Genomic DNA, 17,746 nt, shown 5'->3' on the forward strand with positions numbered 1-17,746 from the left:
GCATGACAGCGGACCTGTGAAGGAAGACTGCTTTCTGGAGAGATGAGAAGCAAGGAGTGTTCATTAGGTGCTCACAAACATCTGACAGTGAGAAGGAGGAAAGCTGGAAAAGTAAGTAGGACAAACAAAAGAGTTGTTATTAAAAAAGAGGAGAGCCTTGCTGTGTTTAGAAAGGAATCTGAAGTACTGGGAAAAACTCAACGTGCAGGAGAGGTGGGAATGAATGCAACAAGATTTCTCAGATGCTGAAAGGGAATAAGACCTAGGGTGGTGGTGCCATGTTTTTAGATTTTACAATAAAAATTTTCAAACATACCTAAAAGTAGAGAGAACAGTAAAATCACCTCCCACATGCCCATCACCCAGCCTCAACAGTTATCAATGTTTTGCTGGGTTTTTAAAGAAACCTTTGTTTTAGTCTACTGATTCTTCCAGCACACAGGAGAAAATATGAAAATGCATCATCATTCATTTTTCGTTTCATTTTATATCATTTATCTACAGATATGTATGTGTATACTGGAGATGCAATGCAAATTGTATTTTTTACTGAGGGTGGCATCAAGAAGTCTGAAAGCCAATCATGTGGAGCAGTTCTTCTCAGGCTTTTTTTTTTTTTTTTTTTGCTGTACGCGGGCCTCTCACTGTTGTGGCCTCTCCCGTTGCGGAGCACAGGCTCTGGACGCGCAGGCTCAGCGGCCATGGCTCACGGGCCCAGCTGCTCCGCGGCACGTGGGATCTTCCCGGACCGGGGCACGAACCCATGTCCCCTGCATTGGCACGCGGACTCTCAACCAGTGCGCCACCAGGGAAGCCCTCAGACTTTATTTTGCAGACAAATTGTCTGGGGCCCGAGATTTGGCATTTCTATCCACCTCTCACTTGCTGCTAATCCTTGAACCTCACTCTGAGTGGCACTGATCTAGAGGACTGGTTGCAGCACTAGTTTTAGTATTTCTCTGGGGTCCTGGGAGAAGGGACAAGAGAAGAGCGGTAGACTCTGCCATAACAGAGTGAGGTGAAAGGGGCATGCAAGGGCAGACTAGGAAACTAAGAATAAATCGTCTCAGTTTCTTCTGTGAGATAAGGTCATTGAAGAAGAGACTGAACAGGGATAAAGACAGAGGGAAGTTTAACGACAGATCAATGAAAGAAGTAATGAAATCGATTTGATTACCTTTGGTGCCAGGAAGATTACATGCAACAGCCACCTTCTTATGCTGAAAGTCCTTTAATTTCACAATATTATCTGTAAGTAGATATCTTTTAGCTAAAAATCAGAGAAGAGAAAGTAAAATCATTTTGACTGTTTCATACTTAGCAAATAACGTGTAGAGCTTGACTGTCTCTTTCTAATAACTGATCTTATCTTCGGTTAGTATAAATAACCCACCTAGACAGGTACAAATATAAGTCACCCTGGTGGGGAAAAAAATGTCCAAACTACCAAAGAATGCAAATCCTCCACAAGACAAGTTTTGTCTGTGAGCTAGTGATTAACTGGGTATGGGGATGGGTAGACAGGAATCTGGGATCTGAAAGACAGATAGCAAAACAGGTATATCTGGATTTGGTTTAAACAGGTAGAAGCATATAGGGTAGGGGAAAAAGCTATAGTGTGACCATTGGAATTCCCAGGACTGTCATTTGTGAAATGAGGCATTATGGCCTCTCAGATTTGGACTCTTGGTATCCTCTAGATACATCAGGAATCACTGACCACAACTTAGCAGAAATGATCAGTTTAGGAAACATCATTTCTTTAGGATGCTCGGCTGTGCATGAACTGGAGCTTGGCCAAAGAATCGTCCAAAACAAAAGCTCTGTGTACTACAATAACAATGTAACAACAAAAATTGCTGATTTCTAGAGAGGCAGTCCAGAGAAGGGGTTACAGTAGGACTGCCTGTGTTCAAACCCTTCCTCTACCAGTTCCCTCTGACCTTGGGCAAATTACTTAGCTTTGCGGTTTCCTCCTCTGTAAATGAAGAATAGTACCTCTCTCACTGGGTGATGTGAGGAGGAAAGGAATGAATGTATGTAAAATGTATTACAAGAAAGCCTGACACAAAGTGTGAAATATTTTATTATCACTCTTCAAATTTAATCATTTTCATAAAGATATTAAGGGATAATTTTACAAATAAAGAAACCTGCTCAGAGTCTTTCAGACTGTTCGCTACAGAGCTGGACTCCAAACTCACAGTCTTTGACCTCCCCTCCCAAACTCTGCAGGACAGTACACCCAAGGCGGAGGGGGTGTTCCCGGGCGCAGCACAGCTCCATCCGAGGGAATACTACAGCCCCCAGGTCAAGAGCCCAGCCCATCTGTCCTTTGATTCCCAGGCACACGGGCGTCCACGACATCCAGAGGCCACCACTGTACCCACGTGCAGAGGGCAAGTGCATGCTCGATTGCTCTAGGCCCCTGAGTGAGGCGCTGTTATTTCTCCAAAGAGATGCCCGCTGAGGTGTAAAGCTCCCTTCTGTCCCATCCCTCCCCTCCTTCACGGCCCAAGGCCGCGGATACCTCCGAGACGGCAGCGGCTGCAGGTGGAGCCCAAGCCTCCCAACCCTGGATACACCAAACTCCGCAGCGCCTGCTGCGGTAGGACTTGCTTCGGAGGCCGAAAGGCAGCCGCCATCCTGTCCCGGGCCGCACCAATTGCGGGAGCCGGGGGGGGGGGGCGTGGACTGTGCCAGCCCTTCTTCCGCCCGCAGTCCCCCTACCGGCCATCCCTCTGGTATGCTCCAAGATGGCGGTCCACGTGGTGCGGCGCGGGATTCTCTGGGCGCGGAAAGTGTCGCTGCCTCAGCTCTCCCTGACAGGTTGGTGGCTGCTACCTTCGTGGGGCTGCTTCATTAGGCCCCTGAGAACTCTGTTCCTTCAGTAAAGGGAGCAGTGGGCTTTTAAGGGGAGAGGAAGTGCTTCTGGGATCTAGTTGCTAGAGAAACCCCTGGAGGTGTTCGGTAGCACAGAGAGGGGAGGTAAGGTCTATGACCCATCTCCTTCCCTAAGATAATAGTGTCTGCCTATCCAAAGGTGTGAAGAGCAGAGGAAGTCCTACCATGAGAGCTTTTGCGTATGGTTTGCCGGGTTTGTGTGTGAGGGTGGTCATCTCTTTGCTGCCCGTGAAAAGCCCAAATGTGTCCCCCCGGGGCTATGAAATTTTTTCTCTCCCTGTTGAGTTTCCTTAGAGGGGCGTCACAAACTTTCTCCTCAACACCTGACGTGTGGCCAGACCCTTGGTTTTCACTTGGTGAAGGAATTTCTCAGTACTAATCTCAGTTTACCTGATGACCTTGGGCGCAACTTTTGATTGACTTTTCTTTGCCCAAGTTTTCCGTTCAGACAATAAATGCTAATAGTTACTTTTAAAGTACTTTGATATCCGAATGAGTGACGGCTCACTCAAAGCCTCTTTACAGGACCTGCTGATGAAGACATTGTGAAAAACTTTCTTAATTCACAGAAGCTAAATCCTGACAGATGTATCTGATTATATGATTAAAATACAGTAATCACAACTGATTTTTCCAATGCCTATTATCTCCTCTTTCCAACATCTCCTCTAGCCCCTGTTAAAAAGCAACACGTACAGTTTTGCCCACACGCCTTTAAATATCAACGTGAAACCTTATAGCTGGCCACCAGAAGTTTTCTGAGAATTAACTGATTGACCTAGCTAATGAAAACGTTTCATGTCACACATTAGGTAAAGTGGCCTGCACAGTACTTGGTACCTCAGTAAGAATTAATTGTTGTAGCTGTTTACTAGCTTGTTTACTTATGTTGTTAGTAATGCTTTTCAATTTAAACAAGACCTTGGATTGTCTATCAGGGAAAGTATCATAGTTGCTTAGGATATTCGGGGGCAGTCATACTAACAAGGGAATGGAAATTAGATAAAGGTGAATTGAGAGAATTTCCAGTGAGCATTTTGATTGTAGTTTGAAATGGTGAGCTCACGATAGGTTACACCTGTGCTGTTCCATTGTAGTAGCCGGGAGCTACACATGGCTATTTAAATTAGTTTAAATTTTAAAATCCTGTTCTTTAGTCACATTAGCTACATTTTAAGTGCTCAGTAGACACCTGTGGCTAGTGGCTACTGTATTGAACAGTTCAGAATTGAACATCTCCTTCATTACAGAAAGTTATATTGCACAAGCAGGGGGTTAGACCACAGGTGAAAGGAGTCTTGAAATCAGGACCTGAAGGGTATAAGGCAAGTGATATAAGTATGTAGGATAGTACATTATGGACCACTGGGGGTTTGAGAATGCTGATAAGGAGCTTTAAGTCATCAAAACATCTTGAACCATTACCAGATAAAAGAGGAAAAAAATTGTACAAACTCAGGACGAATCAGTATTTGGAATACTTTGGTGCTTCCGCTGATCCTCCCTACAACATAATGGATAAGGGCAACTAAAGTGACCAAGAGGATGAGAGAAAGATTTATTGAGATGAACTGAAAAAGTGACTTCAGTATGTGAAGAGGCTAGAGAGGGAAACTTTTTGGGCACTTACTACATAGTGGACATTAGGCTAGGTACTTAATATATGCCCTTATTTAAGTTATGATACAGTATTTCCCTGTTTTACATATGAAGAAAGAGCCTCAGAGACCTGGTGTAACTTGCCCACATTTTTATAAAATTTTTTATAGCAAGGCTAGGATTCACACTTAGACTTTGTGACTCTAAAGCCTATCTGTGTACACAGTCACACTGCTTCCCTTTGGATGGAAAACATGTTTGGAGACATTTTACCAAAGGCCAAATTAACTATAAAATAAGTAAGTTTTTAATAAGTATTTACTAAACTTTGAAATTCTGGTCCATGGAGGTATCTTTTCAGAATTAAGCAGGGGAGATACTTGCTTTTTAGTGGATAGTTATCTTAGAATATTGTTGCTCTTAAAGTTGACTGGCTGAAGGGTTAGCAGGTTCAAGAAGGGTATATATATATATATGCTCTTGGGTGGCATATTCGGAGTGGGATTAAACGGGCTCAGAGATCTAAACTTGTGAGGCTGATAACATCCTATCCCCTTGTTACTTCAATGTTATCTGAGGGTCAACATCATCATCACCTGGGAACTTTTAGAAATGCAGAATCTCTGTTCCCACCCCAGACCTACTGATCAGAATCTGCATTTTATCAAGATTCATATGCACATTAAGGTTTGGGAAGGTGATCTAGATTTTCCATTTTGCCATTGTCCACTTAATGTCCTGTCTGGCTTCATAGAAATTCTTTGGTTTTAACGTTAATATACAGACCCCTCAACTACCATACAGAGATGGGAAAAACTTTAAATGATGTCATTTAAAAGTATCTCAGAAAGATGAATATCCTACTTTAAAAGGTTTACAGATAATGGAATGTCTGTCTATCTGAAGGTGTAGTAATTTCCTATTGCTGCTGTAACAAACTACCACAAATTTGGTGGCTTAAGACAATGTAGATTTATTACCTTACTATTCTATAGGTCAGAAGTCTGATACAGAGTCTTTTTGTGTTAAAATCAAGGTGTTGAAAGGGGTGTATTCCCTTTAGGAATCTCTAGGGGTGAATCTGTTTCCCTAGCCTTTTCCATCTTCTGGAGACCACCTGCATTCTTTGGCTCATCGTCCCTTTCTCAAACATCTTCAAATCGAGCAGTGGCAAGTCAGGTCCTTCTTATATACCTCTGTCTTTCATGCATCACACTAACAACCTGTCTCCCTCTTCCACTTTTTAAGGACCTGTGATTATATTGAGCCCACCTGGACTTCCCTGGCAATCCAGTCATTAAGACTCTGCGCTTCCAGTGCAGGGGGCTCGGGTTTGATCCCTGGTTAGGGAACTAAGATCCCACATGCCGTACAGTGTGGCCAAACAAACAAACCCTGAGCCCACCTGGACAACCCAGGACAGTCTTCTCACTTTAAGATCAGCTGATGTGCTGATATATTTTTTTTTTTTGCGGTACGCGGGCCTCTCACTGTTGTGGCCTCTCCCGTTGCGGAGCACAGGCTCCGGACGCACAGGCTTAGTGGCCATGGCTCACGGGCCCAGCCGCTCCACGGCATGTGGGATCTTCCCGGACTGGGGCACGAACCTGCGTCCCCTGCATCGGCAGGCAGACTCCCAACCACTGCACCACCAGGGAAGCCCAGGATGTGCTGATCTTAATTCCATCTGTCACCTTAATCCCCCTTTCTCATGTACCCTAATATTCACAGGTTCTGGGGACTCGGACATGGACATCTTTTGGGGGGGGACGTTATTCTGCCTACCCCACTTGGTAACTCATTCCTATGTTTGTCATTGGTTTCTATTAGGAAGATTTTCCACTGGCCAAATTTAAATTCTTTATCCTTATACCTATTTCCTTTCATTGTATCCTCAGTGGAGATGGAAAATGATTACTGGTTACTTTCTTATAAAGCAAACATTTAAAAGTTCATATATATATGAAAGTTACTGGGCTTATCTTTTGTAAATTTACTAGTTCTGATTTTGTTTTCGGTCATGTGATCCCCTTGAACAACTGCACACAGCATTCTGGCACTCCTGTCTTTCCCCACCATCACCTCCTCTGCTTTTTGTGTCCCAGTTCAAAACTCATGAACATAATTCTAGATAATTGTCTTTTCTGACTTTAGAGCAAGGAGGGCTGATTTCTTATGCTAGAATAAAACATATGCTAGGAGAAGAAATAGAGAATAAGTAAGAGAATGTAATAACAACAAATAGAGAATATTTAAGTCACTGGTATCCTGGAGTATATAGGTTAACAGCCCTCTCCTGAGCTCATGCTCACGTAGAAAAGGGCTGCCCTTGTTTCCCACAGAAAGGAGAGATCTACCTGGTTTTAGATATTGGAATTCAGTTTACATAGAAATGCTACAGTAAATTATGAATGGGTTATCTGAACTGATTGTTTTGGTTCTATGGCAGACGGTTAGAGCATGCAGAGACCTTAAATTATCACCCGGCCAGTTCCTTCACTTACAACTGCAGGGTCTGAAGTTTTCTACCAGCTGGTAAAACTCAAACTAAATCTCAGGTCTGCTCACTCCTGACCTGGTGTGCAGCTACACACCTAATGTAATGCCATCAATGCCGTTACACTTTGTTCATCCTTCTTGACAGATCTAGGAATGTAACTGACAGTTTATAACATCGTTTGTATGATAAATGTATTCTAAGTTCCAAACATCTAATCATTTAAAAAAATAATCCATTTGAAATTTAGGCACTTTTTAATAGTTAATATTTTTAAGAAATATCTTAGTTCCCCTTTGAGGCAGTCTTTGGCAGCTTTTAATATTATTGCTTCATTGCTTAGACTTCAAATTTAGACATATTATTCTAGTAAAGGTCTGACCCAACCTCTGCTGAAGGCAAGGGAGGGACTGGTCTTATGTATAAACACAGACATGTTTATATTTTAGTTGGGAGATGGATAGAGAATAACAATAGCATTCAAATACTGTGCTTAATTGGCTCCCATGCCTTCTAGTTGTGTTTGGTTTATGGTCTGCTATGACCTTCAGGTAATAGTCTGCCATTCATTCCTTTTCAATTTTTTTAAACAGCTTTATTTAGATTTAGTTCACATACAATTCACCCATTTAAAGTAGTCAATTTAATGTTGAATGGTTTTTTTTTTTTTTATATATACACAGGGCTGTGCAGCAGCCATCACCACAGTCAATTTAGGACATTTTCATCACTTCAAAAAAACCCCATACTCATTAGCAGTCACTCCCCATATCCACCCAGGTTTTTCTGCCTGTCTACCCTCCAGATCTAGGCAACCAATAAGCTGCTTTCTGTCTCTAGATTTGCCGATTGTGGACATTTCATATAAATGGAATGACATAATATGTAGTCTTTTGTGACTGGCTTCTTTTTCCTTAGCATAATATTTTCAAGGTTCATCCATGTTGTAGCATGTATCAGTACTTAATTTCTTTTTATTGCTGAATAATATTCCTTTATAAGAATATACTATTTTGTTTAGCCATTCATAAATTGATGGATATTTGCATTTTTCCTTTTTGGCTATATGAATAATATTGCTACAAACATTTATATACACTTTTTTAGGTGGACATGATTTAATTTCTCTTGGGTACATACCTAGGAGTGGAATTGCTGGGTTACCTGGTCTAACTCCACGTTAACATTTTGCAGAACTGCTGAACTTTTCCAATGCGGCTGCACCATTTTACATTCTTGCCAGCAATACATGAGGTTTCTAGTTTCTCTACATCCTTATCAACAGCTGTTATTATCTGCCTTTTTGATTATAGCCATCCTAAGTGGGTGTGAAGTTGTATTTAAATATATTTTGCATTTCCTTAATGGGAAATGATATTAAACATCTTTCCATGCACTTGTTGGCCGTGTGTGTGTGTGTGTATTTATGTGTATGTGTGTATCTGTGTGTTTTTTTTTTTAGAAATGTCTGTTAAATCCTTTGCCCATTTTTCTGCTGGGTTGTCTTTTTAAATATTGAGTTGTAAGAGTTATTTATATATTCTGGGTACAAGTCCCTGATCAGATAAATGGTTTGGAAATATTTCCCCCCATTCTGAGTTATTCTTTCACTTTCTTGATGGTGTCTTTGAAGCTCAAAAGGTTTTAATTTTAGGTTGCCATTCATTCTTTCTCATTAATTCCTTGAACTCATGTTTATTGAGCATTGCTCTATGCCAGTCATTGTGACAGGTGTCATCTTGTGGGTTACACCAGATTTGGCTTTTTAGGTTTCTGCTATTTACCACTAGGATGCTGTGTTCAGGTAAGATATTACTCATTGCTTTATGTGAAATAAGGGTAAATATGCTGATCCAAGTCAGATGGAAATTTTTTAGGACTAACTAATGATGATAAAGCAGTCTTTTAATGAGTTAAACAGCTGTTCAGCAAATATTTTGGGTTCTAAGAAGGAGTTTTAAGGCTCATCTAGGCTCTATGTTAGTGGAAACAAATGGCTCCTAGTCCTAAAGTAATAGGAACAAAATTAGCAACATTTTTACTCATAACATTATGGTAGAAATTTTAACAGGTTTTCTGCATCTTCTGCTTGTTAGAGGTTGAATGTATGTTGTCATGAACTGAATTGTAAACTGTGTAATATTGGTTACAGTTTCATAATAGATCTTTAAATAATCTAGTAAATGGAAAATATGGCAAAGATATGTTTAATAAAACAGGTATATAAACTGAACCTGTTGTGAAATCATGCCTGTTGAAGTCATTGTCTTTTTCCTCAGGTAAAAGATGCCTGCTTTCTGCAGCATATGTGGACAGCCACAAATGGGAAGCAAGAGAAAAAGAAGATTGTCACCTTGGTAGGTACTTATCGGGCTATTATGTGTGTCATTTCCAGTCACTCCATATATTCATATATTCATATGAGATATATGTGAAATGATGCTTTTATGATAATCCAATTCAGATAAGCACACTTTTAAGCCTTAAAAAGAATTAGACTGTTGTTTCACATGTGGCAAAATCATTTTTTCTTTCCTGCAAATTTCTATTTCATTTTTGCCTTCACAGTTAGTCTCCCTGAGTTATGTAAACAATTATTTTCTTTGTTTTTTTGTTCATTTTTATCATATAGTTACCATGCAGCCTGACTATTTTATCTGCAGAATCAATCTTTACTATGATGGTTGCAAAATGATGGTTTTCCAAATTCATTAATACCTCCACATTTACTAATTATTACTCAGTATTTACTGTAAGCAAGAACCCTTTTTCTCCCATTTCTTTCTCTGTTTATTATCAGTATGATCTTATAGATTCCTCTTTTTTATTTCCTTTAATGATTCATTACCATTCTTAGTTATTTTGGTAGTCCAGTTCTCTGAAATTTGGCTAATAGAAGCGTTTCAAGCTGGCTCCCAGTGTTCCATCTTGTACCTTTCTTGCTCTAGCCCTGAAATCAATTACAGTTAGCCCTTAAACAATGGGGGTTAAAGGAGCCCACCCTCAACGCAGTCAAAAATCCACATATAACCTAAAGTTGGTTCTCCGAATAAGTGGTTTCTTCGTAGCCAAGTTTCCGCCCACGGATTCAACCAACTGCCGATCATGCATGTAATCCTGTAGTACGCATTTAGTGAAAGAAATTCATGTATAAGTAGACCTGCACAGTTCAAGCCTGTTTTGTTCAAGCGTCAACTGAATTTCTCCAAGGAGCACTGTTTCCTTTTACTAGGGAGTGGTATTAGAAACCAAGATCTGTGCACTAGGTGTCCCCCTTGCTACTATGGAATTTTTGCTTCTTTGCCCATTCAGTGGACAGAGCTAGGAAAAATATGTATACATGTACACATAAACATACAAATGTGCACATACATGCGTATAAGCTTACATGTACATAGTTTACAAATTATGAAAAAATCATTCTGAAACCTGCAATTCCAGTTCATCTCTACAGAGTTCTTCCTTGCCTTCCTCTAGTCCATGTTTGTATCTCCCTTCCATACTGAAAACACTGGCTCCCAACAGGGACAGTGTTTTGATATGTCCATCAGTCTAGGCATTGCAAGTCATGTAATTTTCCTTTCTGCTACCCAGTAAGTGCCAGTAATGCCCTGCAGTCATTTAGACAGTCAAAAAGATAACCCTATATATTCTAAAATGCCCTTGAGGGCCCTTTGGTACTCCTTTTGGGAACCACTGTTATAGTGATGAAAGCACAATGGGCTCAGTTAATTATATTGCAGAGCTCATTCTGATGTGCCATATGTGAATTATAAGAAAAGTACTATGGAAGTGCAGAAACGAGAACGAAGAATTTCATATAAGCTATTGTTAACACTTTCCTAGGTATGAAGGGAAAATTAGGGAACAAGACCATTATATTTGGTGCCTTGGTATGGGTCATCTCTGTTATCCGGAGACAAACCTAGGGAAAACTGTCATGGATTCCTGAGTGAGCAGATGCTGTTTGCCAAAGAATGAGCATAATATTCTGCAATGAATTAATATCACATGGAGGTAACTGTCTCCTCTCTGTTAAGATGAATGTACTTAGAAAAGCAGTGTGTACCAGCTACCATTTACTGAATACCACCCTGCCAGTAATCCTCTGTACATCCTGAGCCCCTATCGAGTCAGTTGATTTTTTCCTCATCCTATATTCTTACAGCACTTTGTACCTTCATTATGCAGTGTGATGTGGTGAAGAGTTTGCACTTGGAGGGGAAGACAGCTGGGTGTGAACCCCAGCTCTGCCAGCTTTCAGAAACTGTGCCTTAACTCGATTCCTATATCTATAAATTAGGGATGATAATGCCCGCCCCAGGTAATACCCTGACATATAGTAGGTGCTCCAGAAATATGTGAAAGGAACAAGTCCCTAGGCCCCTTGATTTTACTCATATATAAAACATTAGATTGTGAGGTGAGATGAGGTTTTTAAACTCAAACTGCTTGGAAGAAAAAGAGGCCGTTAGAGACAGTATTTTTTTTTCTGCTGTGTAAGAGAATGTAATTAAAACTTGTGTTCATACGTGATATTACTGCAGGTTTTCCTTAATTCTTATTTGAGCCTTTGGGCTGGGGTATGGGCCCGGAGAATCAGGTAGTACGCCTGGGGCTACATGCCGATGATCGGGCAGTAGATGGCAGTGTGGCCACTGCGGAGACGCGCGCAGCCCGTGGAGCCCGGCGTTTGGGCGCTGGCTTTGGGAAGCCTCTCCACGCGCGCGTGCGCGGAGGGCTGCCCTCGGCATGTGGAGCAATGTGATTGGGCTCTGTGATCTGGTGCGGGCTTGCTGATTGGAGGAGGGAGGAGGGGGCGACATGAGGCTTTTACTCGGCGCGTCCCCATTGGAGGGCGTGGAGTGGGGTGGAGTGGATCGCGGCTCGGGAGGGACGGTGCCTGGATATGGGCGTGGGCGTGGGCTTCGGCTTCGGCTTCCCTGGTCTGAAGTGGTTTTGCCTCCATGCCGAATACTGCGGAGGAGACTTGCTGGGTTCTCTCGGATGGTCGTGCTGCTGTGGTGCCTCCTCTGTTCAGTCTCATTAGTGGTTTTCTGTTAGAGCCTTGGGGGAGGGCTGATGGGTATCTACCCAGCTCCCCGTCTGAGAGTAATTTATTACTACGGAGGTCTGGATTAACACCACGAGTGCCATATACGTACGCTGCAGTCTAGAGGGCAAGCAGGCCATGAATGCAGGCTGGGTCCTCTGACGTAAAAGTCAAAAGGCAGCTTTTGTTCACTGCTAGCTGTGTGCCCCGGGTCTGTGCTAAGCACTTTCACACACACTGTTCCGTTTAATGCTCCACAACAGCGGCCGAGGCAGCTGCTATTTCCCTTAAGAGATGGGAAAAATGAGACCAGATCCCAGCATTTGCTTAGGGCCATACAGTATCCTCTTGCCTTTCTGCTCACGAAACTTCTTAGTGATTGCTGTAGTACCTGTAACTCTACCTTAGTGTCTTCTCTTGCATTGAAGTGGTGGATCTCTTGCTTTTAAAAAATATTTTTTGATTACAGTACAATATACTGAAAAGTGCACAAATCATAATGTACAGATTGATGAATTATCACAAAGTAAACAAACCTGTGTAATAGAAGGTTCCTACCACTCCAGAAGCCCTTATTGTGGCTCCCATTACCCTCTTTAAAGGTAACCATTATTCTGACTTCTAGCACTGTAGGTTATTTTTTTTTTTATGTTTTATAATGGAAAATGTAAAACATACAAAAGTAGAGTGAATGGTATAAGGAATCTTCTTTACCCATCACCTGGCTTCAACAATTATCAGCTTCTGGCCAATCTTCATCTCTACTTCTACTTATTTCCCCATCCTGATCCTTTGGATGATTTTGAGGCAGATCACAGACAGTATATCATTTTACCCATAAATATTTCAGTATATACCTCTAAAAGATAAGGATATTTTTAATACCATTATCACATCTAAAATATTAGTAATCATTTAAATATGAAATATCAAGTCAGTGTTCAAATTTCCCTTATACTCTGGTAAATTTTTTTTAATGGTTATGCACATAAGGTCCATACAGTGCAGTTGCTTATGTTCCCCTCTTATCTTGCCTCTTTTTAAATCTTTTTTATGGAAACATACAAAGGTAGAGAGAGTAGTATAATGAACCCCCATGGTCTGTCACCCAGCTTCAATGGTTATCAATTCCCTGCCAGTCTTGTTTCATCAAACCCTACCCCATCACCAGATTACATTTTAACAAATTCTTGTTATCTGATCATTTTATGTATATTTTGATACGTATCTCTATAGGTAAGGATTTTTTAAAAACATAACTATACCACTCTCATATCTAAAAATTAGTAATTCCTTAACATCATTAAATATTTCCTCAGTGTTCACATTTCCTCAAATGTCTTATAAATTTCTTTTTAATTTACAGTTTGTTGAAATGGGATCCGGATAAAGTCCATACATTGTAATGTGTTGAGATGATTTTAATCTATAGGTTTCTCTTTCTGTCTTGGCAGTCTATTTGTTGAAGAAAACAGGTCTCTTTTGTAGTTTCCCACATTCTAGATTTGCTGTTTTCATCCTTATGGTGGTGTTTAACATGTTGCTCTACCTTCCATATGTCCTATAAAACTGGCAGTTAGAGAGGAATCCTTGATCAGATTCAGGGGTTTTTTGGGGGGGATTTTTTTGGCATGAGTACTTCATAGGAAGTGTTGTTTACTGTTGTCAAGAGGCACAGAGCATTTGGTTGTCACTGTGATGTTAAAGGCCATTCGTGATCATTGCTTAGATCAATTTTTTCATTAGGAGCTGCAAAATGTTGCTATTTTAATTCTATCATTTCTCTCATTAATTACCCAGAAAATTTTTGTGAAAGAATTTCCTTTCATCAACGGTTCAGTTATCCTGAGTTATAGTTTGTATGGAAGAGGCAGCTTCGAAAATAATAAATTGACCTCCTACCGTCCTCCAAAGGTTATCAGTGAGGGTTTTAATTTTTTTTTCTAATATTATGAACTCATGGACTTAACTATTCCAGACATTTTAATTCATTGCAGTTGATATTTTATTGAAAGAGCCATAGTTCTCCAGCTAGGCTTTGTAGAGCCCTGGGAATTCTTGAGCTTTCCAACTCAAATCAGAAGATTTCAATTTTAGACTGTTTCTGTACTGGGCTTCCCTTTGGTTAAAATAAACACTGAATTAAAGCATTGTCTCTGAAATTCCTGCATTAGCCATGCAGATCTACTGGAGAGATACAGGGTGAAAGTTAGCAGCATTAGCCAGTTAGCAGCTGTTACAGATTAGGGCCCACAGTGAATAGGATTCAGGAGAAAACCATTCTGGGGAACTGGGTAGGGTGCTGGTAGGAAGGCAGGCCTCATGGGGGAAGTTCCTTGTGTTCCATGTGAAGTTTACTTGGGTTACCCTGCCAGGGGCAAGGGACTAGGTGACTTGAACTAAATTAGTTCCTGAGCCCTACTGAATTAAATATTTTATTTCTGATTTTTCATTTAATAAATAATCATAAAGTAAGGGATACCTTTCAGTTTTAGTTACTGCTTTTTTGTTTCTTTTTTTTTTTTTTGCATTGAGGTTGAAACTGAGCACTGTGGTCATCTTTCATTAGCTGGACACTTATGAGCTGAGGTTTAGTTTTACTGTGTCATTTCAGCTGTGGAGGCCTTTGGCTTGTTGCAGTAGTTTTTCAAATCCTGCTCTTGAAGCTTGATGGAGATTTTCTGAGGCCTGCTTTCCTATTTGCATGTCTGTGACATGTATTCATTCACTAGGCTTCATATTTACTGTCTGCTGGCAGTTCTAGAGATGGGTCTGGCCTGTGCACATCCTCCTCCTTTAGTCTTAGTATATATGTATATGAAGCTTGCCTTCACATTTTTTTCTTTATTATTTTAAAGTTTCTGGTGACAGAAAGACAAATAGAAGGAAAGCTAAATATCTATATTCAAATGGTTCTCAGGTTAATTTTTCCTAATTCCTTCTGTTATTTCCATACATGTTATAGGTCATCTATCCCTGAAACAAAAACAGAGTTTTAGCCTGTGTTTTCCAGATCACTTCTTCTAGGAAGTACGGTAATAACTTGTATCTAGTTCTTAAAGAATTACATAAATTAGGTGAGGTACGCATATGTCCAGAAAGAACTTAGTGTTGACTGAATGGGTAACAGTGATGTACAGTTACATAGAAATCATGAAAAACTGAAACCATCTAATAATTTCTCAGCTAAAACTCCCAGGGTTCAATAGAGGATCCATCGTGCCTTCAGAGAACTTCCTCATCATAACTTTGACCCAGAGACCACCCTCCTTTATAAGAGGCTTCTTTCCTAGCACATCTCTACTATAGATTTTGTGATCGTTGAGGAGATTATCATTTTCTTTCTCAGAATTTTATATACTTTGAAGCTGTGTTACTTTGGTGCACACCAATTATCTTCCTGGAACAATGAATTTTTGGTCATTATGTAATGACCCACCTAATCTGAAAAACGAATTCTTTTTGCTTTAAATCTATTGTGTCTGATATTAATATAGCTATACCAGCTTTCTTTAGGCTACTTTTTGCTTAGTACATTTTTCATATAGTTATTTTCAACTCTTCATGTGTTCATATGATTTATATAGCTGGATTATGTATTTTTAAAACCAATCTGGCAATCTTTGTCTTTGTGACTGGAAAGTTTAGTTTATTTCCAGTGTCATTTTATGGTTGTTGATTTATTTGGATTTGTTTCTACCATAGTTAGTGATTTGTCCCATCTTTCTTTATTCTTTCTTTTGTATCTTCTTTTGGATTGGTTGTGGTGTTTTTTTGTTTTTTTTTTTAAATTTATGGCTGTGTTGGGTCTTCGTCTCTGTGCGAGGGCTTTCTCCAGTTGCGGCAAGCGGGGGCCACACTCCTCATCGCGGTGCGCGGGCCTCTCACCATCGCGGCCTCTCCTGTTGCGGAGCACAGGCTCCAGACACGCAGGCTGCCTCAGTAATTATGGCTCACGGGCCTAGTTGCTCCGCGGCATGTGGGATCCTCCCAGACCAGGGCCTGAACCCGTGTCCCCTGCATTGGCAGGCGGACTCTCAACAACTGCGCCACCAGGGAAGCCCAGTTGTGGTGTTTTTGTTTTTTACATTTCCTCCCCCTCTAGAAATTGTATCCTCTATTTCTACTCTTGCAGAATGGTGGGTTTTACCATTCTAAATCTACATCTTTTAGATGGTTGCTGCATAACTTCTAGCATGCATATTTACCTTAAATTCTAGTGTTATTCACACTCTGCTGTCCTTTAGTCCAGTCACATAACCCCCAACCATGTGTTATTGTCTAATATTAAAGTTTTATCCTTTAAAACACACATACACACATAAGACATTATTATTTTAAACAACTTCCCCCCAAATTGAATTAATTTTATTTACTTACCATTCCTTCTAGCATTTCAAGTCTTCTTTAAAGGATCATCTTCCTTCTTCCAAAAACACGTCTTCTAAAAAACACAACTTGTAAAAAGTTCCTTTAGTGAGTATTTGTTGCTAATAAATTCTTTCAGTTTTTTAGTGTTTTTATTTTTCTGTTAATCTTAAAAGATAATTTTGCTAGATATGTAGTTCTATTTTGATTGTATTTACTCCCAACATGTTATTCTACTGTTTTCTGTTGTTTCTAGTGAGAAAACACCTGTTGGTATAGTTGTTTTTCCTTTGTAAGTAATCTATCTTTACTTTCTGGCTACTTTTAAAGTCCTCTTATTCTTCAGTTTAAGTGTAATGTATCATGGTGTGGACTTAATTTTACTTAATTGACTTGAGATTTTTTGTGTTTCCTGAATCTGAAAATGGATATCTTTTATCAGTTCTAAAAAATGCTTAGCAATTAGCTCATCATATATCACCTCTCCCCATTCTCTTTATTAACTTCTTTGGGAAATTCAATTAAATGTATTTTAGACCTCACGATTCTATTTTCTATATCTCTTAACTCCTTTTTTATACTTTTCATTTTTATCTATCTTTGCTGCAGTCTTCTAGTTTCTTGTAATTTCTTTTAGATTTTTTAGGTTGCTAATTCTCACCTCACCTGTGTCTTAACTGCTCTTTAACTTATTCATCGAATTTCTTTTTTACAGCTTTCTTGACGTATTATTTACATAGAATATACCGCACATAATTCAAGTGTACAATTTGACAAGTCTTGACATATGTACGTGTATATAGTCCATGAAATCATTACTACAATCAAGATAATAAGCATATCTGTCACCCACCCCCCACACGTTCTCCTACTTCTTTGTAGTCCTTTCCTCTTCTTCCTGCCCACCTTCCCACATTCCCAGGAAACCTCTGATATTTTCTGTCATCATAGATTAGTATGTATTTTCTACAATTTTATGTAGTAAAATCAACTCTTTAAACCACTTAAAACATAGTTCTTAAGTTGGTGTATCTTGTATGACATAGGAAGTATAATTAGGGCCTCAGAGGTGTGAGGGCTGACTTTGTGGTTTAGAATCCTCAGGGGACGATGTCCTTGCTGTTTTCCCTTTGCAGGGTGCATTACTTTCTAGTTCACCTTCACTGCAGGTGTAGCCTTAGGCAGCTCTGGCTTTACCTAGGATCTCTGAAACAGCCTCCTGCCTTACAGAGGCCTTGGTTCTATCCTCTGTTCCCTGTAAGTCATTAAAACCACAGCTCTGTGTCCCTGCGGACCTGCAGATGCTCTCAGGTGACTGCTACCCT

General features: G+C 40.1%; 2 protein-coding genes across 5 annotated transcripts in view; one reads left to right on the forward strand and one right to left on the reverse strand.

Annotated features, from left to right (window-relative positions):
• Positions 1 to 2,737, reverse strand: part of PTCD2 (pentatricopeptide repeat domain 2) — a gene marked incomplete at its 5' end in the record, with an annotated part of 28,770 nt that extends 26,033 nt beyond the window's left edge. The window contains 4 exon segments of the mRNA XM_082620462.1: positions 1,178 to 1,270; positions 2,531 to 2,688; positions 2,690 to 2,701; positions 2,703 to 2,737. Coding sequence (XP_082476588.1) covers positions 1,178 to 1,270; positions 2,531 to 2,688; positions 2,690 to 2,701; positions 2,703 to 2,737 — 298 coding nt within the window.
• Positions 2,738 to 2,750: 13 nt separating this feature from the next.
• The window catches only part of MRPS27 (mitochondrial ribosomal protein S27), a 129,246-nt gene continuing 114,250 nt past the window's right edge, over positions 2,751 to 17,746 (forward strand). For all 4 annotated transcript variants that reach the window (XR_014293996.1, XM_082620468.1, XM_082620467.1 and 1 more), the window contains exons 1-2: positions 2,751 to 2,829; positions 9,280 to 9,357. Coding sequence is in view for 3 of the 4 variants with exons in the window: in XM_082620468.1 (XP_082476594.1) it covers positions 2,757 to 2,829; positions 9,280 to 9,357 (151 nt within the window). In the remaining variant the exon portion in view is untranslated. The remainder of the gene's footprint in view (positions 2,830 to 9,279; positions 9,358 to 17,746) is intronic.

Source organism: Mesoplodon mirus (assembly GCF_964341445.2).
Source record: "Mesoplodon mirus genome assembly, chromosome: 5".
NCBI classification, from domain to species: domain Eukaryota; kingdom Metazoa; phylum Chordata; class Mammalia; order Artiodactyla; family Ziphiidae; genus Mesoplodon; species Mesoplodon mirus.